The 26,568-nt window shown below is 36.1% G+C and overlaps 2 protein-coding genes across 5 annotated transcripts in view; both read left to right on the forward strand.

Moving 5' to 3' along the window:
* Positions 1-14,002, forward strand: part of LOC118187151 (limulus clotting factor C-like) — a 120,891-nt gene extending 106,889 nt beyond the window's left edge. For both annotated transcript variants that reach the window (XM_035357357.2, XM_035357356.2), the window contains exons 14-18: positions 700-817; positions 1,919-2,151; positions 4,213-4,502; positions 7,687-7,854; positions 12,636-14,002. In XM_035357357.2, coding sequence (XP_035213248.1) covers positions 700-817; positions 1,919-2,151; positions 4,213-4,502; positions 7,687-7,854; positions 12,636-12,986 — 1,160 coding nt within the window. In that variant the 3' untranslated portion in view covers positions 12,987-14,002. The remainder of the gene's footprint in view (positions 1-699; positions 818-1,918; positions 2,152-4,212; positions 4,503-7,686; positions 7,855-12,635) is intronic.
* Positions 14,003-20,551: 6,549 nt separating this feature from the next.
* LOC118182923 (complement factor H-like) overlaps positions 20,552-26,568 on the forward strand; it is a 159,027-nt gene continuing 153,010 nt past the window's right edge. For 2 of the 3 annotated variants that reach the window (XM_085824634.1, XM_085824633.1), the window contains exon 1: positions 20,553-21,044. In XM_085824634.1, the coding sequence (XP_085680760.1) occupies positions 20,972-21,044 (73 nt within the window). In that variant the 5' untranslated portion in view covers positions 20,553-20,971. Of the gene's footprint in view, positions 21,045-26,568 lie in introns of all 3 variants that reach the window. The other variant, XM_085824631.1, reaches the window with a different exon arrangement.

Consider the following 26,568-nt stretch of genomic DNA (forward strand, 5'->3'; position numbering starts at 1 on the left):
ATTACACGGAACTACTCCTACTTGCAAATTGACGCGTAGGTCCGGCATGCCCCTTTTCAACGTCGGACAGGGATAAATGTCACGAACAAATCCCTTCTGAATCCATTTTAAATCCATTTTTAGAGTCCGTTTTGGAAAAATAGTCGTTTATTCTTCCTGTAAGTACATATATAACGAAAAAAAAACTTTCAAATGCATTTGAGACTGGTCAAAAGGGACATTTTTGTCAAAATGTGATACACGAAATTTTTCGCGATATCAATATTTCCTTTACTTCGTACAAGGCTTTGGTTTGGTTTATTAGATTACGGCAAAGCACTCGAGGGCTACTGCCTTAAGGAAGGGATGCCTTCGTGGAGGACGTTTTAAGGGAAACTGGCTCGTATACACGTTAGACATGAGAAAAACCACGAAAACACCCATACAGCCAGCCCGTTCGCGGGATTCGAACCTCGGACCGAACTACCAGTATTCAGCGACGTTACCGCTCGGCCGCTGGTGGGCCTTCGTACAAGGAAGTAACGAAGAAAGTAATATGATTAAAATCTACAGAAAAAGTATATTTTGAGGTGATTTACACTGAAGACTGCTAAATTCTACTCGCGAAATTGCAATATTTTTGCATATGAAATTAAAAAATTTTATTTAACAAATTTTTAAAGTTTTGTAAAAACTAATTTGGAACCATTTCCTTTCCAGTGGATGCATGTGAAGAACCACCTGTTCCTATCGGAGGATTTGTAACTTACCTGCCGCCATTGAAGAACCCAACGGAGCAGAGAGCAGCAATTGGTACATCAGGAGTAATTGGGACCAGGTGATTTGTGATTTTTTTCGTGGAACTAAGGATACGATGAATGTTAAATGTCAGACCGATAAATACGATATCGATAAATACGATAATGTCAGACCTATGGGGCAAACGCATGAAAATAACTATCATCAATAATTAAACAAATCTGTATTCATTTAGAGTCTTTCTTGGGGTTAAATGTGACCAGTGAACATTTAATCAATCATTTTTCGGATTTTATTTAATATTAAAATGTAATTTGATTTAATATAATATAAATAATTTCATTTAATGTAATTAAACTTTACTTGCGACCCGATTTGGCAATTTACTGTCATCGGGTGTTAGACAGTTTTAACTTTATGGACTTAAGATTTAGATGATTATTAAAATTTAAGTAAAGCATTATTACATCATTATAGTAAAATTAATGATTCTTATACTTAATTATTAGCCCAAAGGGTGCTAGCTCAGAAGGGCAATTATTTTCCTTTTGGCATTTTGCGTCGAGACCTTTAAAAATCTGAATCACTTTTTGAATTGTTGCCACCAAATATTATCGCCCTGTGCTGTATTTAAATAAATTAAGTAAAGAAGAATTTGCATAAGTGTATGTATCTCGCATTGTGATAAAACGACGGTACCTACAGCCGTCCAATTTTAAATAACGTACGTCTCCATATGGGCATCTTAGAAGCCCATATTTGGAATTTGGAATTGGTTTTATTAAGTATTTCATATTTTGTAAAGCATTAATGAGTTTTTGATTAAAAAACTGAACGATTTCAAAGCGAGTTATGGTAGCACCGTATGGAAGAAAGGCATTTTTATCTCCAGCACGATAGACTGTGTATCGGAAATTCTAAAAATATGCTCTTTTTAAATTATTTTGCGATATTGCTGTTGAATTGAATTTTATTATTTGCGAAGAACATGATAATTAATAAATAAAGGTAACACACAAAATGTTCATAGCGTGTAATTATTCAAACCGATAGCTCTGCAATGAATAATGTTTACCCTTTTAATTTGGTTATTTCTATCTTTACATCTTAAATAAACGCCCCTTTGGGCATAATATAAAATCTGGAAGCATTCAGATTTTTTATTTATTTATTTATTTAGGCTGGCAAGGCTTCCTGCTGGCTTAGCAGCCCCTTTGCCAAAGAATTTGCCTCTGCCAACTTCAATGGAATCGTCACTGCCTGAATCACTAGATTTACCTTCTGGAGTTCATCGCCTAGGAACTAGGGCTATGTACGACTGCGAATCTCGTTATTATAAATTAATAGGATCCAGAACTAGACGATGTCAAGGTCGTGGACAGTGGAGTGGAAGACCACCTACTTGCATTCCAGGTATATATCCTGCAGTTACATCACTAAAAATTAGCATACATTGTGCGAGATATCACTATGGCTCCGTTCAGACGGTGGTATAAATGTCATAGAGGCATAGCTAGCTATCGCTAGACATAAAATGCGTTAGTCCCGTTCACACCTGAGACAGATAAACAGGTAAAAGTGCATGGAGCGCCAGAAATTTGTCTACAGAATCGAACAGGTATTGCTCCAATACACTAACCAGCTAGGGCAGAGGCGGGGAACATGTGGCCTCCAGTAATTCCATTAATTAATATTAATTATATAGATTATGACAATTTGAAAATTAATGGAATTAAACAACGTGCTCCCATCTATTGAGCATAACATGAATTAGGATGCAGTAGTGTTGCAGTTCTAGCAGTCTTTCAAAGTCTGAAATTATTGCAATTCTGGTGCACTTTACAGTTTGCCAACGTTAAACAATAGAAATTCTTCTGTTTTGTTCTTATTTTTGGCCATGGCTCATCCCTACTTGAAAACCATGCTACTATAACAACCTCCACCCACCAGACACCATGATGTTACCTTAATAATTGCTTCCATGTAATTTGTCCATCGCTAGAACTTCATTCATATGCAGCTTAACTTTCATTCATCACTACTGAATACATGCTTGCGTTAGCTCTGGCCAAAAGTTATTAACAATTTTAAAGGATATCTATTGATTGAAAAAAGAAGCCAACGAAATCGTACAAATTGCAAAAGCAGCTGAAGGATTTTCAGATGTGGAAGAAGTCAACGGATTAATCGAGAGATGAAGAACGAAGAATTAGATGATTTTAAAATGACAGCCAATAGTGAAAATGTGGATAACATCGCGGACGAAAAGGTCGCGGAGAAAACAACGCAAGGCGAAAACGTCGTGCTACAAAACATCATGGGAGAAAACATCGCAAAGAGAAAACATCGCAGTCCTAAAACATCGTCGTCTAAGATAAAGCGGTTCAAAAACTTCGCAGTTTAAAAACATCGTCGTCGAAAATATCGTGGTAAAAAATAAAGTATCTACAAATCATCGCATGACGATAACATCGCAGACATGCTTTTTTCAGGCTTTAACAACTGTAAATGGATATTCCCATAATGATTTGTGAGAGCAAGATGTAAAGAAAGATAAGTTTTACTGTCTTTTTTTTTTTATTAACTAATAAATTTTTGCTGAAAAAGTAAGAAGGAAACTTAAGCATAGAAAATTAAATGCAACTTAATAGATTATACTTTTTATGAAAAATTACCAGTAAAAACTTTATGAAAAATTATTTATTAATGGTCTTTGTTTAACTATGTCGGTTTAAAATTCTATTAAGTGCTATAAATTGTATTAATTTTCTATGCTTAAGTTTCCTTCTTATTTTCTCAGCAAAAATGTAATATTTAATAAAAAATATGAAAGTAAAAATTATCCTTCTTTACATCTTGCGCTTACAAATCATTATGGGAATATCCATTTACAGTTATTAAAACCTGAAAAAAGCATGTCTGCGATGTTATCGTCATGCGATGATTTGTAGATACTTTATTTTTTACCACGATATTTTCGACGACGATGTTTTTAACCTGCGAAGTTTTTGAACCGCTTTATTTTCGACGACGATGTTTTGTACCACGATGTTTTAGAACTGCGATGTTTTCTCCCACGATGTTTTGTAGCACGACGTTTTCGCCTTGCGTTGTTTTCTCCGCGATGTTATCGGCGGACACCACCTGGAAGTACTCTCGACGCCTATTTCGGAGTTCGTATCCCGGCGAGAGCACTGCACATTTTTCACATCTCTAGCATCAAAAGTTCTAATGCCTCTACAAATGTTATAAATAATGTGTTCTAAATAATGTGAGGTAAAAACTACGACTCTGCAAGAGGTAACCATGCAGGACAAAATAAATCAATTATTGCTTTTCTCATCTGTGCTTTGACTGTAACTAAATTTTATGCAAATTTTAATTCGTGTGCTCCCATTCATTACTCGCACCATTTTCTGTTTTATTTTAACGAGCTTAGCCGACTCATTTTGTAATAGCTTTATTCTTTTACAGTCTGTGGAAAGTCAGATTCTCCTCGTTCTCCTTTCATTGTCAATGGGAATGCAACAGACATTGGACAGTGGCCATGGCAAGGTGGTATTGCGCGCTACTTACCAGATTACAACCGCTGGTTTCTTCTCTGTGGTGCTTCATTGCTTAACGAGATTTGGCTCATTACAGCTGCTCATTGCGTTACCTACGCAGGCACCACCTTGACTATCGAACCCAGCAAATTCCAAGTTTATTTAGGCAAATATCATCGAAAAGACAGCAAAGATGACGAATATGTGCAAGTTAGGAAGGTAAGATATTAACGATATTAAAACTAGAATCTTCATCTACATAATAAAGATGCATTGCGTATCCACATTATATTTCCAAGTCTATTTAAATGATCTCAAAAACCATTCTCTGCATTCGGTAACAACAAATATGATAAACTGTTTTCGTTTCATGTAAATAAAATATTTTTCAGTTTGGATGCCAATTATTTATTCTTCATCTTAATGCTATGTAATATTTTACATAAAAAAAGCAAGATATAGAGGACTCAGTATATGTTTCAACCTGTCGATATTTCTTATGCCATCATGGTCACTCATTTTGAGTGACACTACGTGAACCTGTCAGTAGTAGACCCTAGTGGATTTAATTATGATTACTGGAAAGTACTGCCCACCAGCGGCCAAGCGGTGAAGTCGCTGAACACTGATAATTCAAACCTGGGTTCGATTCTAGGCGAACGGGCTGGCTGCAACAGCGTTCTCGTGGTTTTCCCCACGTGTAACATGTATACGAGCCAGTTCCCCTCTGAAAGTCCTCCGCGAAGGCATCCCTCCATTTAGGCAGATACTACACTTACGTACCCTCACGTACACCTTACTACACTATAAACATTTCGCTATGTAAAAGGTTGTCGCTCTTGCTTACTATTCACAGAAGAAACTGCATATAAACGACAGCAGGCATCTTTGAGAAAGCTGTTAGTACAGATTATGTTCACCATGAAGTTCAATGCAAATTTCCACTTATGCCATGCTTTGACCAATATTATCCAGCCGCTGCTGATGAATTGATCCCACTTCACTGTCAGTGCTCAAATGAGGGAAGCTTCGTTGAAAGCTATTTTCAACTAAAAGGTCGCCTCCCCAACATTTTCAATAGAGTATAGAACCGGAGAACGATACGGCCATGTCATGCATTGAATATTATCGCAGTCCAAGACAAATTCTGAACAGAATGTTTGATGATATGTTGCGTCGTCATCATGAAAAGAAATTTATCACCAAAAGCACCACGGAAAAGACGAACATTAGGCGGAAGAACTTCACCTGTGTGTGGTTGACCAGTTATAGTCCCAAGTTGCAAGCACATGTAGGGGCATGCCGCCATTGTTCATGATGCTGGTTTATACCATGATACCGCATATAGGATATCGGTCCCTTTTCTGAAATATAAGGAGTTTCACTCCGACGGCAGATTGAACCTGCCTCTCATCTAAGAAGCTCAGTCCTATTCAAAAAGTAAGATAACGTAAAGCTTAGTCCTATTCAATCCAAATGCAGTGCTCGCAAATGAGTACTATGGTGCTATCTAGATAATGAGACATATAGAACAGGTCTCTGAGCATATAGTACTCCTTCTACCAAACGTCTGGCTATAGTTTTTCGGGTGATCCGCTGTTCTGCAACAGTAAGAATCTTATTCGCCACCTGCCGAGCTGTGGTGCGCCTGATTCTTTTTGCCGATGGAGTAATGTCCCTGTCTCTTGTAGGCGTCGTATATCTAACACGATCTTCTCTATGACACTCGTTCCAGTTGCTTAAACAGCTTTCCACAGCCCTGAAGTGACGCTATGGGCGATATTAAACTCTCTGGCAAAATATGTTATTTTTCGCCCTTCTTCAATTTTTGCAGTGATATGGCAACGTGTAAAATCATTTAAGTAATATCGGGAAAACATACGAAACTTTCAAGACCGTCATTTAAATCTTTTCCCTAAAAATTTCACTTGGTACAACAAATGCTCGCACTAATCAAATTCTTTAAATCTTCTATCAGCGCTATCACATTGCTGCGGACCACGGATAAATGAGGAAATCGTGTGTGTGTTCCCCAAAAGTCCCCGTTTTCAAGCTGTTGCGATGTGTCACACATTATGTCCTGACGTAGCAGCCGCAATAATTCCTTCCAGCTAACAGTGCAAGGAGGCATAACTTCACGACCAGTGTCTAGAGACTTTAGCGTTCTGTGCTGTGTCTGTTGTCAAAGCCTCTCGACTTCAGAAAGGCTGACGAAACAATAACATTGTTTTTCCTCTTATATCGTTCCAGATATAACGAATCAGAGGATGTAAAATACAACCGAAAAATCAAGGAGGCATGGCTAATTCAGTTTGCAGATTGTTCCAACCAGACAAGACGCCAGAACTGCTCTGGAACTCTCGACTGAGGAAACTATACTTTCCATATTATAACATATGTTACCGTGAAAGACCGAAATTGGAGAATGTCGACTTTCACCGGAGGATGTCAACATTCACCAAATACGTCGGTGAAAGATCGAATATTACATTACATTCTTGTAGATTCGGACCCTCACCCGTCTATGTCGACAATCACAGATATGTTCTCGTGTAGGACGAAAAGAGAGGAATATATGTACACGCTGTCATTGCAAAAGGAATTGTTCCACAAATAAATGAAGTTGTAAAAGCAAGGGCCTCTTGTGCAATTCAAAAGTGTCATAATAGTTTAAGTTGTTGCAATAAATAAGATTTGAATCACATAATTTAGTAAGTTTTTAACTTCTATTACTTTCCTTTCTCATTTTGAATGTAGTATGTGTTTTAAGTTCTTATATTCTTAAGTTCTTATTTTAAGTCTCAAGTGCGTTTTTTCGCGAATGAATTAAGGGGAAGAAAATATAATATTCTTATATGTTCAACATTCACCATTAGTACATGGTGAATGTCAACATTGACCGGTGTAAGTTAGAAATAAGAGCATTTGGAAAATACTATTTCGGACATACACCAAGCGACTATGTGAATGTTGACATTCACCGGTGAAAGTCGACATTCTCCAGATTTCAGTGTTTCACTGCAACATATATATGTAATAGAGCAACATATATATGTAAGAATATTATATTTCATAATTGAAATAAGTATGTTTTGAGTTGAAAAAAATACGGTAGGTATTACGCAACCTCAACAAATGTACCAATAGTAAAATGGAGTCATCAGCGCAACCTGCCGCCGGTTACCAGAACATGATGAACAGACAAAGAAATGAAAATTTGTATACGCACAACCTCTTCTTACGGCAACCCGCACTTATATTAATTTTCCATATTTTGCTTCCTTTTATTTTTTTGTTTGCGATGAGTGATAGTGTTCTTTCTCTTTAGCAATCATCGAGCAGTGTAAAATATAATATTTTTGAAGGAGGAATATTTTCATAAATTTTATTTAATCATTTTCAGATCCAGGAAATACATATTCATCCTGATTATGATCCTGGCTTATTCGATGCTGATATAGCACTACTGCAAATGGATTCTCCTGTGCAACTGAACAGTAGAGTACAGCCTATCTGTTTACCAACGGAACAAACTACTCGAGAGAACATAGTAGAAGGAAAAAAAGGCGTAGTAAGTTATTTCAACTACTCATAATTGGGGATTATTTGATTTTTTTGTTAGTAAATGATCTGCACTGTTATGTCAGCTGTAACTCTGATAATCTAATGCCCAATGATTAAATAATGAAAATAAAAGTTTCAAATAACTATACTGAAATACCCTTAAATCTTATTAATTTTGTGTCAGGGTATGTACAGAACTGCTAATTTAAAAAGCTATCGCTTTAGTGTGTTTAAAAAGTTCTAATGCCCAATGATTAAATAATGAAAATAAAAGTTTCAAATAACTATACTGAAATACCCTTAAATCTTATTAATTTTGTGTCAGGGTATGTACAGAACTGCTAATTTAAAAAGCTATCGCTTTAGTGTGTTTAAAAAGTTCTAATGCCCAATGATTAAATAATGAAAATAAAAGTTTCAAATAACTATACTGAAATACCCTTAAATCTTATTAATTTTGTGTCAGGGTATGTACAGAACTGCTAATTTAAAAAGCTATCGCTTTAGTGTGTTTAAAAAGTTCTAATGCCCAATGATTAAATAATGAAAATAAAAGTTTCAAATAACTATACTGAAATACCCTTAAATCTTATTAATTTTGTGTCAGGGTATGTACAGAACTGCTAATTTAAAAAGCTATCGCTTTAGTGTGTCTAAAAAGTTCCTTGTAAAGAAATTTTTATGAAAATTAGGAAACTCCTCTGAAGTGTAAAATTCTGGTTATCCTTTCACTAGATGTAATTATGAACAATTAGTGTGATACATGCATAAAGATTTATAAAACCTGATTTAAATGAACAGGGAAATAGAGCCTTAAGAAAAATTCATTCGCATCTGTTAACTATAAATTAATGAACAGCAAACTTGCCCCCCAAACAAAATTTTAAACTATAAACACCAGTAGGCATTCTATTTTGGAGAAGCAAAGGTAAAATGTGCAATTCCCTTGCTGAAATTTGAACTCCCGCCCTTCCGATTGCTAGCCAGACTTGCTTCCAATTGCACTACAAAGACATGTAGTAAGGAGAGAGCAAATACAATAAAAGCTATTAAAAAAATTTTTTCCTTCCATACTGGGAATATTTAATTTAAAATGCATGCAAGTTAAGCAAGCAGTAAGATGCATTTATAAACGTATTTTTGCAAATATTTTGAGTGTATTTAATTGTATTTAGGTTTTTATATATTGGCACTATATCTTTATTTCGATTATATTTTCATTCCATCTATTTATTTATTTATTTGCAGCATTTTATGTAATAATTTTGCGCGTAATTTCGTGTTATCGAATTTGTGATCACATAATGAATTTGTAAGTGTGTATTCATCGTATAGAATCATAGACCTTGTGATTCTGAAGTGATCGATATTTAAAATTTTCAGCTAAGTTTGAAGCTGAGATACAGGCACAAATTCTTCTGACAGCCCTTGGCGATTATCGCCAACGCGACGACTTTCTGGAAATTCCCAGAAAAGGAATTATTGAAATAGTAAGAAAATTCCCGACCTTACAGAGGGCTGGCAAGTATACAGATATGGCTCCGAAAGCCAGTGATCTGTCATTCTTCTGAAAGTGAAAGGCATCAGTCATTCTTCTGAAAGTTCTAGAAAAAAGATATCTAGAACGTGCAGTATAGCTAGAAGAAAACATCAGAACGCCTTTACACGTGGTACAATGACTGACAAGCTTAAAAAGGGGCGTAATTTGACGTCTGTCGCCCAAGAGTTTGGTATTGATAAAAGTGTTGTTCACGAGCTTGGAAAGGCTTCCAGACGACAGGCAGAGCTATAAGAAAGGTTGGTGGTGATCAGCAAAAAGAAAACAAAGTTTACTGTTGACCAATATATCTGCCTGTTGGTGAAAAGGGATCAAAACCAGACATCGAGCAACACTGCTCAGCAGTTGCGCACGACAACCGGACGACAGTACTTACTGTAACCGGATGACTTCATAAAGGCGGCCTGTTCTCCCGCCGTCCTGAAGTCTGCATACCATTGACAGTAGCCCATCGCTGGCACCTTTTACAGTGGTGTAGAGACATAAAGACTGGACATCTCCTCAATAGAGTCACATCACATACCGATCAGGGTCGTTTCAGTCTAATAATCAATTCTGTGTTCTGGCTTGCTTGTATGGTGAGGCATTCTGATCACCAAACAGACGCAACTCCATATTTCCAACAGAGGTTCACTTACCGGAAATCGTTACTGCCATGAGGCTGTCCTCCTTCTACGTGCGTTTTATTTTCGGAGTGCCAATGTTTCCGAATTTGTTTTTACGGATTCCAATGCACGGCACACAGAACTCAAGATGTTGAGGAGGTCTTTGCAACTGAAGATATCCACAGAATAAATTGGCCGTCATTCTTTCCTGATTTGACCCACCAGCGGCCGAGCGGTAAAGTCGCTGAACACTGGTAGTTCGGTCCGAGGTTCGAATCCCGCGAACGGGCTGGCTGCATGGGCGTTTTCGTGGTTTTCCCCATGTGTAACGTGTATACGAGCCAGTTCCCCTTAGAAAGTCCTGCACGAAGGCATCCCTCCTCTTAGGCAGATAGCCCTAGTGTGCTTTGCCCTAATTAAATACACCACACACTTTCCTGATTTAAATCCCATTGGATATAGACGGGATACTTTAGGGTAATGCCTTGCAATACGATCTTACATTCCAGAGAACACTAGGCTGTTGAAATTGATATTTTTTAAAAAATAAGAACTCTTACCCTAAGAACTGTTAGATAATCTGATGTTGAGTATCGACAGATGGTGCAGCGCAACCATTGGAGTTAGGGGAGTTCATATCCCGTACTAAGGCTCTTAGATTTGTTGTTCTCCCTCTTTGCTACACAGTTTATTGTACCATCGCCATTCTGTTAGTAAATCTTTTTTCTATTCATTCCGAAAATTATGCATGCTATTCTTTTTTTTATTATTATTACTCCATTTTCCTAATCTTTTAAGTATTGTAGTGTGAATTTCATGTCTCCTGGTTGATTTTTTTCGGAATTACGACCAAAACCAGAAAATCTGCTTCAATTTTGCACACTAGTGTATTATTAATTACAATAAAGAGTTAGATTCTCTCCGCTCACCTGCCGTAAATACTAAAGAGATCTTTCCGAAAACATATCCACCAGCGGCCGAGGGATAAAATCGCTGAATACTAATAGTTCCCACTTAGGTTTGATTCCAGGCGAACGGGTTGGCTGCATGGAAAGTTCCGGGGTTTTACCCATCTGTAATGTGTATACCAGCCAGTTTCCCTTAGAAAGTCCTCCACAAAGGCATCCCTCCTCTTAAGAAGATAGCCCTAGTGTGCTTTGCCATAATCAACTAATCCATCCCAAAAACGTAGCTCGCAACAATATAGTGACCAGTATCCCAAGGAAAATATGCTATAAAATGTCCCAGGGCTTAATGGCCGTAGTATTCGAAAATAGGCAGTCCGATATCTGTCACTATTTTTTAGCAATGCTTCAGTGTATACTAATGGAGCTTATAAAGCCGACTCAATTAAATTCCGATCAGTATTTCAGTTTCTTACATAATGAGAAGCAACAGAATGGCAATTAAAATTTGAAATTTTGGTTTCTGAAAGGTTAATTATGTATTTAATTATTTATGAGAAAACGAAATTTTCTTCCGTTGAAAGAAGGACCGTTACGTATAAAATATACCTGTTTGCCAGCGGAAGAATATATATTTCGAAAATATTGCAAGTTGTTTGTTTTTCAACGATTCTACAATCAACATCACCCAAACCGTGGCAACCAAGCTGTTAAAACTAGTTTTTCTGTTTATAGCTTTCCAACTGGTGATTGTCTCGCGAACGGGCTGGCTGCATGGGTGGTTGCGTGGTTTTCCCCATGTGTAACGTGTATACGAGCCAGTTTCCCTTAGAACGACCTCCACGAAGGCATCCCTCCCCTTAGGAAGATAGCCCTCGAGGCTTTACCATAATCACACACACACACCCAAATGATGATTGTTTTCTACCGTATTAACAGGTAATATTATTGATAGATTATATCACCTTAAGTGATAATATTATTTGATATTATTCGTTACTCAAGGCTTAAACGTGTAACATTAATTGACATTACTCGTTATCAATGCCACGTCGGGTAATATTAATTGATTATCGAAATTCTGGACGGCTGATATTAATTGATATAACCTGTTACCAGGACTTGGGAGGTATTGTAAATTCGTTATCTAAATTATGGACTGGTTATTTTAATTGATTATCAGAATTCGTGTGGGTAATATTAATTGATAGTACCCGTTACTCAGGGCTTAACGGATAATAGTTTGTTATTGAAACTTTGGACGGGTAATATTAATTGGTTAACGGATAATATTAATTTGTATTACCTGAGCGGACAGTATTAATTTACATTACCCATTACCCAGGGTTTAATGGGTAATTTGATTATAGGAATTCTGGACCCTTTAAACAACCGTCAGCAGAAGAAATTAAAATACTGCTGAATTTCGGAACTAAAATCGCCAAATTCTTTAGCTGATACCTCCGCCCATAACAAAATTTTCTTATCAGCCGTGAAGAGCAATAATATATATGAAATTTTCGGTAAAATAGTTCCAAAGGTATTCGCAAAGCAAAAACTTCCAAATAATGACATTATTTACGCAACTTTGTTCTGATACATAAGAAATAAATTTAATTATTCGTTTGAAATTTACTGCCTATTTTACTTTCATAACATTAGGTAAATATTACAGTTCTGTGTTGTTATCTTAAAAGAGTTTCATATTTAATTTTTACAGGTTACAGGCTGGGGAATGAACGAGAATGACACATATGCAGAAACACTGCAGCAGGCGGTTTTACCTGTAGTATCCCAAGAAAGATGTGAACAAGGATACGAGGAATCCGACCTACCTTTGACAGTTACAGATAATATGTTTTGTGCAGGCTACGAGCAAGGAAAGGCAGATGCGTGTAGTGGTGACAGTGGTGGACCCATGGTTTTTACTGACGATTCTTCCAAGGAGAGAAAATGGGTCCTTGAAGGGATCGTTAGTTGGGGAAGCCCTGGTGGTTGTGGACATCCCAAACAATACGGTGGTTTTACAACTGTTAGCAGATTTCTGGACTGGATTCACCTTTACTTCTAAGTTCTTGTTTAATAAAGTACAAATACCTGATTCTTCACTGTGCCATTTGAAGCGGACGTTCGTTAATTTTAATGAAATACGGTTTCAGGGTATAAAGTCTATTCTTATTTCTTTCTCATTTTCAGAGCATGGTCTCCTTTTATGTTATCACCAATATTTGCACAAATTGCTACATCTGCATACCATATCTATGTTAGTATAAGACTAAAACACAATACATAATGTAACTAAGGTTTTTAAAGAAAAAATTTCACAACTTGGGTAATACACACACTGGCCAATGAATTGGAAGCCAGAGATCAATACTTTACTAGGCCACCTTTCGCACGGATAACTGCTCTGATTGGTTAGACCATCGTTTTTACTTTATTCATCGTGAAAAGCACTCTTGCACCTTACTTATACTAGCATTCTAACCACGTGTAACCCACATCATAAAAAACTTTGCATACTTCATCTCTAAGACGCATTCAAATGAAAATCTCAAAGGTTTCTAATTCATTGGCCAGTGTGTATGCATAATTTTTTTTTATATAAAACATGGAGATCTTCTTCTCTGTAGATAAATAAGAGCCGAGTTAATGGCAATTATATTCAGAAGTTTTAAATGGAAAATTTAAGGAATTCGTGTATTGATCGATTTCAATATATAAACTATATTATATTGTACGTAATGGACTGAGTCTTAAAGTTTCCAATAACCTCAAAAGTTTTAAATAATCGTCCGCTTGTTTGTTACGTTCCTTACGAAATTACTCTATAGAGGCTGAAGGAGCTCTATAGAAACTCCTTTAAAATTTTATAGGTAATCCTCTATGCAAATGAAATATTTCTCTATAAAGTTTTAGCGAAATTTTATAAAGTTTTTACAGAACAGAATTCTGTAGAAATGCTACTTCACAAAATCTCATAAAAAGGTTTTTTAAAATGATGTTCTACAGAAGTTTTTAACGTTTCCAAACTGTAATCAAAGCAGATTTTCAGTTTATGTGCAAAATAAACATTTTTTATTTGTATGTGTTGAATCATTTTTGGATGGCAATTTTTGACTTTTTCTCTCCTACCTTAACGTTACTTATAAATTTATTTGTATGTAACATTTTGCAATATTAATGCTTCTAATTATTACACTTGTACCCCTGATAAGAGAAATGATTTCTTAATTTTAATTAAATTTATCGGTTACTTAAATTGTATTTATTTCTATTTAAAAATTTTAATAAAATTTAAATGATATTGAAATCTCAAAGAATAAAAGAAGACACTAAAAGAATATCACCCTCTGTTCCAAAAGTTACATACCTCCTTTCATAGATCACTTCAAAATTTGGATTAAAAATTTCTATTCAAAAATTCAAATTTATGTCGTTCTTTTAGTGCCAAAAAGAAAATTTTAGTTATCTTAATTACGCTTTTAAATATTAAAAAGCCTCTATATCTGAAAATAATACACTTTTCAGAAAATTAAAGCAAAGAACATTTTTTACAGTTCTTTAGAATAATGGACCAATTTTCTATAAACTATTTTTAATATTTTCAGCAGAATTCTGTTAACTAATTCTATACATATTACATAGAATTCCATGCGTGAAATCTCTAGAAAATGTACAGATCTTCATAGAATCTTTGCAAAAACTTCTATAGAGTATTATACTCGTATTACATGTACAGAAATTTTATACATAACTTTAAAGCTATATTAAAATTTTATAAAATTCAATAGATCTCTGACTTAGTTTACAGAAGATTGGACCATAATTCTAAAGAATTTTAAAGGGGGCACAGGACCCTTAAATCTTCAAAAAATCGCTTTTCAGATTTTTACATTTTATGAATATATAAACAATTGTTAACAAAATGGAAAAGTTATATAGTAAAATTCACATTATTACTTCCTTGTACAAAGTAAAAAGGAAGTATTGTAGTCGCGAAAAGTTGCAGGCAGCATATTTCAACGAAAGTATCCATTTTGACCGCTTTCGAATGCAATTTAACGATGTTTTTGCGTGATATCTGTACGTGAGGATAGAATAAAAGACTCTTTTCCTCCAAAAAAATTATAAAAGTGCTTTAAAATGAATTCTGAAGAGATATTTTCCTGGCGTCTGTACGAACGTATGTACGTACGTACGCATCTCGCATAACTCAAAAACGAGTAGCCTCAGAACGTTGAACTTTTGTATATAGGACTGTGGCGTTCCGACAGATACTTCAACTTCTATTCGTGAGATGGCGCCACGTGTAAAATCCAGTTCTTAATCGGAGCAGCAAAGCGACGTCATGACTCGCATAACTCAAAAACGAGTAGCCTCAGAACGTTGAACTTTTGTATATAGGACTGTGGCGTTCCGACAGATACTTCAACTTCTATTCGTGAGATGGCGCCACGTGTAAAATCCAGTTCTTAATCGGAGCAGCAAAGCGACGTCATGACTCACTCAGACTTCTCGTCAGACAACTGTACGCGACAGTAGCATGAACTGTGTTCCGAGCTCTGCGTTGATCTCTGCAATGTAATTTAAATTGTAATTTAGTACTTAATATATTCTTTTGTTATAGGAGATTGTCTACTCTTATTTTCTTTAATTATATCATGCATTAAGCACACACGACCACCAAAAGTGATGACGGGATACTTTATACCGTTGACATCTAATACATGAACGAGTCCATTCTGTGATGTCTTGATTCACTGCTGGCCAGACAAATCTGTCTGCGATCAGCTTTTTGTTGGCACGGATTCCAGGATGTGCCAAATTGTGCAAGGCATTAAACACTTCACGTCTAAAATATAGGGACGTATTCTATTGTTCTCTATGTCACAGTAAATTTTAAGCGTTGGATCAATGTAACTGAAGGGAGGTTTGTGGATTTGAGATTAGGTTCTTGAGTTCCTCATCATGCAATTGAGCTTTTGCAATTTCAGGGAAATCTGGGGTAGTGAGGTTGATATTGTTTACCCGGGACAAGGCATCAGCGACACAATTATCAGTACGAGAGACATATCTGATATCTGTACTAAACTGGGAGATGAAATCCAGATGTCGAAGCTGACGAGGAGAACATGAGTCAGAGTTTTTTCTAAAAGCGAAGGTTAATGGTCGATGATCGGTGAAAATGATGAAATGAAGTCGTGTTCTTCCAAGTTGTGCCGGAAGTATTTAACAGCACAGTACACAGCAAGTAGATCCCTGTCATATGTGCTGTATTTCCTTTCTGCACTAGTAAGTTTTCTGGAGAAGAATGCCATTGGGGAAAGTCCTTTAGTGGTATGGGCTTGAAGCACTGCTCCTATGGCCGTGTCAGATGCATCTACCATAATAGAGAGCTGATCACTAGGTGAGCGATAAGAAAGTGTGACTGCATTTGCCAGATCGTGTTTGCATTGCACGAATGCTGCAGATGCAGATTCAGTCCAAGGGACAGCTCGTTGATCGTTTTTTTTTTTTTTTTTTTTTTTTTTTTTTTTGCTATTCTTCAGAAACTCATGTAGGCAGGCTTGTGTTTTTGCGGCATTTGGCAGAAAGCGTCGGTAGAAATTTAACATTGCTAGAAAACGCTTCAGTTCAGAGATGGTTTTGGGCTGAGGTAGGTCGTTAATTGCTTTGACTCTTTCCGGTAAAGGTTTAACTCCATTCTGGGTGATAAGACATCCAAGAAAGGAAACTGAGGGTTGACCAAGTACACATTTGGATGGATTTAGTTTTAATCCATGATCTTTAAGGCGAGTGAAAATCTGATGCAGATGTTGAAAATGTTCTTCCGCATCTGTAGATGCAACCAGGATATCATCAAGATATGGGATGCAGAAATCAAGGCCAGACAGTACTTGATGTATGAAACGCTGAAATGTTTGGCCAGCATTGCGAAGGCTAAATGGCATATATAAGTACTCAAAGAGACCAAATGGTGTAGTCACTGCGGTCTTGGGCACATCTTCAGCATGCACCGGAATCTGATGATATGCTCTGGCAAGATCGAGGGTAGAAAATATGTTTGTTCCATGAAAAAGATGGGTACAGTCTTGGATATGTGGGACTGGATATCTGTCAGGGACTGTGACGGCATTAAGTCGACGATAATCTCCACAAGGCCGCCAGTCAGAATTCAACAATTTAACCTTCCAGCAAGACGCTTTGATCATGTACACTTAGACTTGGTTGGCCCATTGCCTCCTTCAAATGGTTACACTTACCTCCTCACTTGTATTGATCGGTACACAAGATGGCCTGAAGCCATTCCTATTGAAAATATATCCGCTGAAACTGTAGCTCGAGCATTCATCTCCCAGTGGCTTTCAAGATTTGGCATGCCTACCACCATCACCACTGACCAAGGCCGACAATTTCAATGTCACTTGTTCGCATCCCTCACCTCTCTTCTTGGCATTCGCCATATTCGCACAACACCATACCATCCATCTGGAAATGGGATGGTGGAACGCTTTCACCGATCTCTCAAACAAGGTCTGAAGTGCCACAGTGGCACACACTGGACAGAAGCCTTACCCCTAGTCTTGCTTGGTCTTCGCACAGCATTCAAAGAAGACATTGGTAGCACTTGTGCTGAAATGTTATATGGTGCAAACCTCCGTCTGCCAGGTGAATTTTTTCACCCAGAATCTACTCCAGTTATCGACACTCCAACATTACTTCAACGTTTACGTGAGACCATGAGCAATATCTCGCCAACCCCAGCATCTTCGCATAACCAGCCAAGTTATTTTGTAAATCCTGCGCTTGAGACATCTTCGCACGTATTCGTGCGCAACGATGCAATTAAGCCAACTTTAACACCTTCATATGATGGTCCATTCAAAGTTGTCAAACGAACACCGAAACATTTCACCATCATCTGCAATGGTAAACAATCAGTGATTGGAATCGATCGTCTCAAACCAGCATTTCTAATGCAAGATCCAACAACTTCCTCATCAACATCACTCCCGGAAGAAAGCTTACATCCCGTTAAAGAGCAACCTAAAACTACTAGATCTGGAAGAAAGGTTAAATTTCACCCAAAGTACTTATAACGTACCGATGGTACTTGGGGGGGGGGGTACTGTGGCGTTCCAACAGATACTTCAACTTCTATTCATGAGATGGCGCCACGTGTAAAATCCAGTCCTTAATCGGAGCAGCAAAGCGACGGCATGACTCACTCAGACTTCTCGTCAGACAACTGTACGCGACAGTAGCATGAACTGTGTTCCGAGCACTGCGTTGATCTCTGCAATGCAATTTAAATTGTAATTTAGTACTTAATATATTCTTTTGTTATAGGAGATTGTCTACTCTTATTTTCTTTAATTATATCATGCATTAAGCACACACGACCACCAAAGGACTACTATAACATGTAGATGTACACCTCGTATTTTGGTTGCAATCGGCCGCGCCAAACATATATAAATATATTTATATATATGTACACTCTGTTGCCCGGCTCAGTGATCTCAGTTTCTTTACTCTTATGTGTTTATAATTTGTACAATTTTTTGCTTTAAAAATGATTAAATTATGTTGTTCTTGTCTTAAGTAAAGGTTTTTATGCCTTTAGTAAATCTGTATGCAATATTTTTAGAGTTATCAACAATTTTAAAGTTGTTGAGGTGCAACTAAGCCTAATAATTTTTTTGATGGCGGCCATTGCTTGTTTGCATTTAAAATAGCAGAGTAGTGTATTTGTTGCGAATCTAGAGAAACGTAGCTTGGCAACAACAAAAATAACGCCTTCATTTATTATTGCGAATTAAATCATGCTTAATCCTTTCTGGAATTTTTTCAAGGAAATAAGTGTTTAAGATTTACTTAATTTTTAGTAATTTAATTTTTAATAATTAGTAATTTTTAATACATATATTTTGAGCTTTTATGTATTTTTGCCTGGTCGCGAAGTGAGAACTGTATTAATTGAGTGAGAAATACTCAATCGTCTGTGAAATACTGTTCCTTTTCTGTTTTGTTTGCTTAATTTTTTTTTACATCGTTCTAGCTTTATTATAGTATTTGAAAAGAACATGTGGCAACGATTAGATAATTCTTTAAATGATATAAATTTTGTGCATTCTGAGTTATAATATGAACGAAATATAGTACTGTTAAGTGAACCTAGCGCCAGATTGTCGCTATGTTAAACAAATAGAGTGAATTTTAAAGAATGCCTTTATTCTATTGTGGTTTATGCGCTGTCGGTGAAGTAGATTTAATTAAATCCAATAAGTTTAAACGAAATGCAAGAAAAAATTGCGTATAATTTAATATTCCGTACAAGGAAGTCATGTGGTGTGTACACATCAGATTTTTTTTTTTTTTTTAATTTGATCAGCGGGTTGTGGCCAAAGCAAAATGTGTAAGTTCCATGTGCAACTGAAATGAAAATGTATAAAAACATTTCATTATGAATGAAATTATTTTATTCTTTCGGAGTAACAACTAATTCCTAAATAATTCTTTTGTTGACAAACCAGAGAACAAAATCTTTTGATACATCAAATTAATACGTATACGTATGACGTCATGATTTAAATTTAATGTAACAGAGCAACTTTTGAATTAACGTGGCAATAAGATATCGTGTCATTATCCTAACATGAAACAAAAAGTTTGCCAGCAGCAGCTATTTATTTAAAAGTCTGACAGTAAGGAAAACATTTTGACATGCAATAACGTCACATACAATCGCGTGCTTTCTTTAACGTCAGAATTTGACATTATATATTAATAATATCTTTAAAGATTGGAAGTGCTATTTTTTTTTCATATTTTGTAAAACTTAGAAATTGTTTACTAACCAACTCTAGGATTTGAAACCGAGCAATGGCAGAAATTTTCGAAATAAAGCAGATTTTTATTTCCAGCGCGCGAGATTGTTGCCACTCGGAAAATTGTGTGCGAAAATTATCGTTTGCAGAGTTTTTAATTAATACCTCAACTGATTAAAGTCATACGAAAATGAGAATTGTCGAAATGGCTTCCAACGAATTTTTGGAATCGGGAATAATACATCCAATATTTCGGAATGCTATTTTATATCATATTTTATAAAACTTCGAAATTTTTTAAAAGAAATTCTGCGATTTGAAAGCGAGCAGTTATGATACTTCTCGAAATAAAGCAGATTTTTATTTCCAGTTTGCGAGACTGTAGCCATTTTGAAAAATGAGGGAGAAAATTAGCGTTTTGAAAGATTTTAATTAATATCTCGGTTAATTAAAATTGTCCGAAGTTGCGAATAGTCGAAATGGTTTCCTACGAATTTTTGAAATTCGGGGATACCTCTGTTGAAGCTCAACTCGCCGCTGTTCCGGAGGAAATAATGCCAAAAACAAAACAGACAGACGCTCATAGATTTTAATAGTACAGATAGTTTAAATCAGGAAGTTTTCCAGTGACGCTGTTTGAAGGACAAATATAGTTGTTTACATTTTGGTTACCGTGTGTACGTGCTCCTATTTTCATTACTATACGCAGAAATATTTAATACTGTGATTTTTATTTCCTTTTCTTGTCGGAGAAGAAGGATTGGAACTACTCAACTTCTTGTAGTTTGTTTACTGATGGTTCTTATTTCCGCGTTATTTTCGAATGTTGTATATATATTTCGATGTTTCATAGCAAACTTGTTTATTGAGTAGACGTTTATATAAAGAATGTTGTTTGGAAATCAAAATATGAATAATATTTGTTTGATATCATGCAACGTATACTTTCAGCAACTGAGCGGAGGAAAGGAATTGGTTCGGTTTTTAAGCGTGCGCATGGAGCTTCAGTTTGTCGTTATTTGAAGTTCCACTAGCGTAGATGTTCTATTGAGGTGTGCTCTGATGTAGGAAAATGGAAAATTAGAGTTTTTCGCCCTCTTTGGCGATTCGCCTATGTTTTAAGTAAATTCGTCATGTTTTAAGTAAAAAATAACTGAATTTAAGTCATGATATTGAGAATTCTTTGAGTTGTAATGAAGGTGTACGACAACAAGTCAATAGAATGCAATCTACTAAATATCAACGATGGAATATACGGGTTTGTGGCCATCGAGTACAGAGCTGCAGTGCACTTGGTGAGTCAGTACATTTCTATATCTTTTGTGGGTAAAAGTTTACAATTGGATGCCCCTTGTTTATTGGCGATTCTTTCTTGACACCAAGTTCGGCGCCAGGAAGTCACAATTTCAAGATGGCCGCTACACAAAACCAAAATAAGAAGTCGAAGAATTGCACAAGATCTGTGTCCATGTACACATCGATATGTTTTTACTTAAAAAAAACATCCTAGAATTGCACAAACTAGGCATTGCGCACTGCCTTAAATATGTCCATGTACACATCAATCTATTTTCATTTAAATAAAATCAGGAAGCTAAAACAAATTTAAAACAATCGTGGTAACCAGAAGTGAGGTTTCATCGCCAAAATTTTTTAAAAAATGTGGCCAATCGAAGGGGCACCCAATTCTACACTAAAGCCCGTTTGTGATTAGGTAATGGAATTTATAACACTTAAGATAAAGAAACGTGTAGCTTAGGACTAGGTTAATTTAACTACAAGAGAAAATTACCGTGAGTTACGGTTTCGAAGATTACACTCAGTTAGAACTTTTTAAATCTACATTAAGTAATTTAATGACTGAAATTTCGAATATTTTTAACATTTTTGTAGTTTGTAAAAAAAAGGGGTACTTACGTATTAACGCAACCAGGCCAAAATTCGCATAAATTGCCAAATTTGGCAACCCTACGTGTTATATGTAGTTTTGTAAAGAGAATTTATTTGTAAAAAAGGAAAAATAACACTGGGTGTGTACTACCACAGCAATGGGTTTTTGGCGGAATTTGCCGAGAAAAGAAAGAGACTTTTTTTGTTACTGTACTTAAGCGCCGTTAGCTTCATGGAAAACATTTGCGAAAATATCAAGGAAGCATCATTTATTCAGATTGCTGGAAAGGGTACAATACAAGTGAGTTCGAAAATGCTGCATTTCTGCATGGAACTGTTAATCACAAATATAACTTTGTGGATCCCAACACGGGTGTTCACACACATCCTAGAATAAAACACAACACACAACATGTAGAGCGCATGTGGGGCTCAGCCAAATGGTGCAACAAAAAACAGGGAGGAACAGCCCATCATCATCTTGACTCATACCTTATCGAATTTACATGGTGCCAAGCTGAAGCTGTTAATGACGAAGACGGTTTACAATCAGTGCTAAAAGCAATAGCCAAAAGATTTCCGCCGAAACAATAATTCTGCAACTTATTCAAATTCGAAACCGGAAGGGTTTAATTGCTATTTTATATTTTAAAACAAAATAATATAAAAAACTGTATTAAAAATTATCTGTAATTAATAAATGTACATTTTCTTTCTATTCACACTTTTTTACTCAAACTTACAAATCGCGCACCTCGTTGCGATAATACGTAAGTACCAAAAAAGGTATTGTTACAAATTTTGTACAGATGTAAGTAATTTTAGGGAAATTATATGCGAAATTTTTGGTAAAATCCTAGTATATGGTGCAGCCTTGGCGCGATTTTGAAAATTATCGCCAACTCCAGAAATGATCCAAAGAACATCAATATACTATACACTATATACTATGTGTGTATATACATAGTATACACTATGTATAACTATATATATTCTTTGAATGACCCGTTTACTACTCATCGTATATGTCCCGTTTTTGCTGCTTATCATAATGTCGCCAAAAGTAGCCAAATCCCATGTGCACTGGATACTAGGATTAAACTAAAATATAAATTGTAAACTGATTGGTCACTGCATGTAAAAATCTGAAAACTTTTTACATTTAATTCGGTAAAATCCTAGTATACGGTGCAGCCTTGGCGTGACTTTGAAAATTATCGCCAACACCAAAAATGATCCAAAGAACGTCTATATATATATATATACACTATACACACATAGATATGTATATACACACATAGTATATATACTATATACATAGTATATACTCTGTTTAACTGTATATTTTCATTGAAATACCCGTTAACTACTCATTGTATATGTCCCATTTTTACTGCTCATTATAAAGTCGCCAAATCCCGTGTGCACTGGATACTAGGATTAAACCAAATTTTTTTTATATAACATGAAAATACGGTTACAGTTAAATTAATTACAGTTATTCAATTACAATACACATTACAATTATACAGGGACCAATCCCAAATGTTGCTAAATGGTCTGTATTCTTATATTTCTGGCAAAGCTTCGCTTCTTTAGATTTTCATGTTATATTATACGGTACTTACGCACTATAGCAACCATCTTAGTAGAAGTAGCCAACTTTTCAGAAAGTGCCAAAATCTGGCAACCATGCTCACAACAATCGTTTCAGTCAAACAACGGCGTCATTTTGGTATGCGTTTTATTTTGTTGTATTTCAAGTTTCAACAGGTTTTATACACAAATCATGATATTTTTTTCCGTAAAATTAGTTTTAAAATATAAGCTTGTGGAATTCGCAAGCAATGGAAGAAACTGCGGTAAAATTTCGGCAGTAATATAAAATTTTGTTGAAAATTTTCTAAAGGGAAAAATGAGAAACACATTTTCTAGATAGCCGGCTGTTGCCGAATATTGCACGAAGACAAGTCTCCAAAATTTATTTTTTAAGTAAAAACATACCGCTGTGTACTTCGGAAGAAGAATAATTGCTCTAGGTATCATTGTTTTTTCACGTTGCGAGAAACAGACACAGATGCATGCAGATTTTTCATTATTTAATTTGAACGACGCAGAATGCAAAAATGAAATTAATACCCGTTCTGGACAAATTGCTCCTTTGGGCTAAAAATTACAGTGATTCCAAAAAGAATGTTAAGTGTTTTATTTTCTTAATGTATGACATAATCCTTATTTAATAATTCACATTTGTATTTCAGATTGCTAAAATATGTTTTCTTTTCTTATGTTGATATTGTTTACCAAACTTACAATAAATATCGATAGTCTGGAAATCTTTCGGCTAATCTTTGGAATATGGTAACAGGTAGTTTGGCGACATTTTGGTAAGGCGATAAAGGTTACTAGCTAGGACTTTAGCAGTGTACATGGATAAAGTCGAGTGTGCGCAATGCCATTTTTGTGCAATTCTAGGATTTTTTTTAAGTGAAAATAGGTCGACGTGTACATGGATACCGTGTATGTGCAATTTCTGAAAAACGCGACAAGCAGTGAGCGATTCTGCACTTTCTCCCAATTTCGCACCTAATCTTCGTCGTGATTAAGCACTTTTGTTCCATAAAAGTTCTAGCATAAGCGTAATTCGGCTAGCAGATTTTTGGAAAAAAATTTTGAGTTAAAAAAATAAAAATGCCTTTACTTTGTGTATACAAAATGGCATCCAAGAAAAAAACTAGCAGGTTGCTGGCCAAATTTTCGCCAAAAAATCGCCAAGTTACTATAATCCAAGGATTAACCAATCTTTCTAAAAAAGAAGGCGCGAAAACCATCAACTTTCACATTCTAAGTAAATTTTACATTTTCATCCGTGAAAAATCGCCAGGTTGCACCAAGATGGTTGCGATAGTACGTAAGTACTCATTATACAAAAAACAAATAGTACAATTTCGCACATAATTTCACTAAAATTTTTTACATATGGACAAAATTCGTAACAATATTGATGAGTTTATTAAAGAACCGCAAGGTATGCAAGATACTACTGAAGAGTTATTTTTTATGCTAACCAGAGTTAATATTAAGAAAGTTAAAGATGTCAATGCAGAGAATAAATCGGGTGATCTTTAGAATATGGTAACTGGTAGTTTGGCGACAATCCAGAATGACTTTGCTTGCAGCTAACTGTAAAGTAACGATTTGCAATATAAGATCTGGTGAGTAAGATCAGTTCTCTAGGCAAATTCATCATTATCAATTTATATATTAAGCCCTCATGCCAGACACGGTCAAATGCTTTGGCCACGTCCAGCATGAGCACTGCAGTACAACTCTTATGATGCAGAGCAGAGCCGATAAATTCCACAAGCCTAATCAGTTGTTTAGATGTGCAAAGTTCGCTCCTAAATCCATACTGATCTTCCGGAAGTACCTGTAAATAAGGCTGGAATTTCCTTAAAATTATTCGTTCAAAGATCTTGCCTATATTAGAGAGCAAGCTTATGGGCCTGTGATTTTCCGCCTTAGTGATGTCTTTTGCAGGTTTCGGTAGTAGGAAAACTTTTGCGTACTTCCAGCAGTCCGGGAAGTAGCATAACGTAATGCATATATTAAAAATGCTGGAAAGTCTTGTGATTCCACCGCGCGGGAGGTTCCTGATCATTAAATTTGTAACTCCATCAATACCTGGGGCTTTCTTGGGGTTCAATTTGGAGATAATATCCGTAACTTCTCTTGGATTAGTTAAACCATCGGCATTTAGAGCCGTGGGAGCACCTAGCCATTCTTCTACTTTCATTCTGACTTGGGTCTCAAAGTGAATATTACGAGGTGTCTGATTGGGAGAAAACTGCTTTTCAAGATGTGAAGCAAAAATCTGACATTTGTCAGTATCTGAATAAGCAGTGACGCCGTTGTCAATAATTGGCCTATCACACTGATGCGTCCTCTTTAACATTTTTGTAAACTGCCAGAAGGCATCACTGTCTAAGTTTAACTCCTCCATTTTAACATTCCAAGCCTCACACTTTAATTTATGCATTTCAAGCTTAATATGCTTACTGATCCTATTTAACTCCGTTTTAATAATTGGGTCCCAGGTGATATTATACCTCCTTCGCAGCCTGTTTCTTTCAGCTATGAGAGATTTGACGTACCTTGGAATCTTAGCGATTTTACAAGACCTTTGAGTAACCTTGGTGGCCTCATAGTAAGAGTCATTAAGACATGTAGTAAACTTATCAATCTCCTTGTCAATATCAGAAGGGCTTTTCATAGCACCTAATTTAGGGAGCCTCACTTTCACAACATTGTGGTACATTCTCCAGTCGGTATGGGTCTTAACATTCGTATAATTAATACTGGTGACCCCTAGTGTAGCAATCACAGGAGTATGATCAGAGCTTAAGTCGTCTCGAACCTCCAGCACCATATTAATTCCTGTATTAGTCAAGATGATATCTAGAATATCAGGAGTGTACCTGATGTTGCTGGGCCTGAACGTCGGTACGTCAGGCGCAAATATACCAATGGGTGGTTACTGATATACTCTCTCAGTACTTTACCATTGTGATTAGTGCTACGGCAGCCCCAATCTTTATGCTTACTATTGAGGTCGCCACCAACAATCATTATTGAAGAATCCGGAATAATATTTTGTAACATTTCCTCAGTTAGCCTATTAGTAGGGGGGTTGTAGATTGCCGCAAATAAGGTATCTCCAATCTTAGGCAAGCTAATAGAGGCAATCACAATTTCATAGCCCTTGTCTCTTTCAGTCGAAATTAAACAAGATGAATATTTACAATGAACGTAGATGAGTGCTCCACCTCCTCTGTGATGTAACCTATCACATCGGTAGGTTCTATAATTTTTGATGCTAACTCTGTCTCCTGGGGTGATGTGCGTCTCGGAGATCAGGCAAATATCAAT

The sequence above is a fragment of the Stegodyphus dumicola genome, chromosome 10 (assembly GCF_044657685.1).
Source record: "Stegodyphus dumicola isolate Sdum_Otavi_A_Nest chromosome 10, ASM4465768v1".
Taxonomy (NCBI): domain Eukaryota; kingdom Metazoa; phylum Arthropoda; class Arachnida; order Araneae; family Eresidae; genus Stegodyphus; species Stegodyphus dumicola.